We start from the raw sequence: 2501 nt of genomic DNA, 5'->3' as shown, positions 1-2501 counted from the left end.
AAATAATTACAAATTTAGATACTAAATTTGGGGGCGGCAATGTAGGAAAGTATTTTCCTTTAGTTTCACTTTAATATTTTACCAATAGAGGGCGCATATCTTTTCATCTTACTGATACCTATACACCTTCCCTTTAAGACACTGCGTTTTATACACCACACGCGCTGGGTTAGAGTGAGCATCCGAACTTTGAAGTTGTGTGCGTTCATGCAGAAAAGTACGTTTATTTTGCAGGTCAATAATGTTGATGTTATTGTGATGATGTTGTTAATCTTGTAAGCGCATATTTGCACAGTATTATGTTATTTGTTTATCTACGTTAGGAAGCTAACATGCTAGTTTCACGTGCAATAGTGCATTGTTATTTAATATAACTCTTGATCTGTTTGCCATTTTAAGATAGTTTGAGATGCTACACTAGCATAATTGTGAATTTGTAAGAGGATTTCAGACCATTGATGATTATTTATCTGTTTATGTTTAGAATGTAAATGTCTAACATCTGTACGAAGTTAATAGAAAGGCTGTAATATTTTATATCTAATTTACACAATTTTCCTCTATTTCAGACCACACACACACACATACCCATCCCAAATACTTTTGCCTGTATACCTTTATGCTCACTAAAGTGGTCTGTATAAACCCAACTCATTAAAGCTTTCTTGGATGTGACTCTCTGAGCCCTTTACTCTCTTACCGGAGTCGCCAGTTTTCAAAGGTCTATCAGAACAATCCAGAGGTTTCCACCTCTACAAATGGTCCTTCGAGCCGGATGGTAGTAACCTTGAAGACAACATGCAGTCAGAGAATGAGATCACTGAGCCAGTTGTGCGGCCTCATACTCAGCGGGAGAGACATCCACCAGCCTACTTAAGTGATTATGACGTTGGGTATGAACCAAGCCACCTTCCAGCTTCCAGGGCAGATGTCAGCAGTATGATGTCAGTGGCTACCATTCCAGCTGCACAACTAGACGAACTGCCTGTGCCTTGCAGAATACCTTCAGCACATTCGTCTGTAAGTTCACGTCACAGCCAATCCAGAACAAAGACCTGCAGAAGTGGTGGATCCAGCCGGACAATAGCTTTACGCCTGACAGAGATACAGGCAGCTATTGTAGAGGAGAAACTGAAGAGCATGGAGCTTGCAGAGATGCAGAGACAGATGGTGGAGGAGAGCAAAGCTGAAGAGCAGTGTGAGTTCCTGGATCAACAAGCACGCCTTGCGCTATATGAGAGGGAAGATTTACTCAGAGAACAGCAGAGGAGAAGCCGTCAGCTAGATGAAGAGGCTCGTGCAGCACACAAGACCAAAGAACTGATCACCAAACAGATCGAAAGACAGCGCCGCATTAAGCAGAAGGAGATGGAACTGGAGAAAGCACGTCTCATCGCATCACTTCTTCAAGAAACAGAGAATGAAAATGCAAAAGCCATTCCACAAGCCAGATGTGAACTTGACCCAGGGCAGGTACAGGCCGATATACTCTGTGCGCAGAAGGTAGAGGTTGCTCACCACACACCACATCAGTTATCTGATAATACACAGCACTCTACACCTTACCTACATCAGAGTAATCCTGTCACTATTCAGCCTACAATTTCACATTCTGTTCCTGAGTACATTACATCTCTCTCTACATCCAAACCATTACAAGCAGAACCTGTAACTATTGTTCCTTCTCCAATCTATCCTGTAGCATCGCTAAGCGTGTCCCCCCAACAGGTAAAATTGCCTACTGTAGATGTTTACCCGCCTACAACAGTGCAGCCATCTTTGTCTTTTGATAGACAAACCTATAGTCTAGGGCAGTCAGGTGCCAACCTTACATCTCGAGCTAAACCAAATATGTCTCAAGATTCAACAAGGACCAGCTATGCCCAGCAACCTACCCTTTTAGTCCCAGCGGACTCTCAACCTACAAAGACATGTGAAAGACAACAGTGAAGGGTACGAAGATGTTCAAAGGTCTGTAGAACAGGCATTCTACGTTGATAACTGTTTGCAGAGTCTTGACTCCACAGAGAAGGCCCGTAACCTCATCGACAAGATGCGCAGTCATTTGTTTTCTGGTGGGTTTGAAATACGCCAGTGGGCCAGTAATGTACCTGCTGTAGTAGAACACCTTCCAGTTGAAGCCAGAGCAGCCAGCACTGAACTGTGGCTTTCGGAACACTGTTCAGACCCGCAAGAGCCAGCTTTAGGTCTCCGTTGGAACTGACCACCTGACCACCTTGGATACCAACATCGCCAAGTTGACTACTCTGAACCCACCCTACGAAACGTGTACAAAGTACCAGTACGACCGTACGACCCACTTGGATATCTTATACCCTTCACAACAAAAGCGAAAATACTGATTCAAGATCTCTGGAAACTCAAGATTGGTTGGGATGACATTATCCACCCGGAAAGCCTGTTAGTACAATGGCAAGCCTGGGAGGCCGAACTGGCCAATTTGCACACTGTGGAGATACCCAGAGCATACATACCACCAT

General features: G+C 44.0%; 1 protein-coding gene across 1 annotated transcript; it reads left to right on the top strand.

Moving 5' to 3' along the window:
• Positions 1-16: 16 nt before the first annotated feature.
• On the top strand, positions 17-1950 carry LOC107551513 (uncharacterized). Its single transcript, XM_016233127.1, has 2 exons — positions 17-217; positions 570-1950. Exon 2 carries the CDS (start codon positions 799-801, stop codon positions 1948-1950), a length of 1152 nt encoding a protein of 383 aa, XP_016088613.1. The 5' UTR covers positions 17-217; positions 570-798.
• Positions 1951-2501: the final 551 nt, after the last annotated feature.

Source organism: Sinocyclocheilus grahami, unplaced genomic scaffold, assembly GCF_001515645.1.
Source record: "Sinocyclocheilus grahami isolate Dianchi unplaced genomic scaffold, SAMN03320097.WGS_v1.1 scaffold426.1, whole genome shotgun sequence".
Lineage (NCBI taxonomy): Eukaryota > Metazoa > Chordata > Actinopteri > Cypriniformes > Cyprinidae > Sinocyclocheilus > Sinocyclocheilus grahami.
This window is presented reverse-complemented; position numbering and strand designations above follow the sequence as displayed.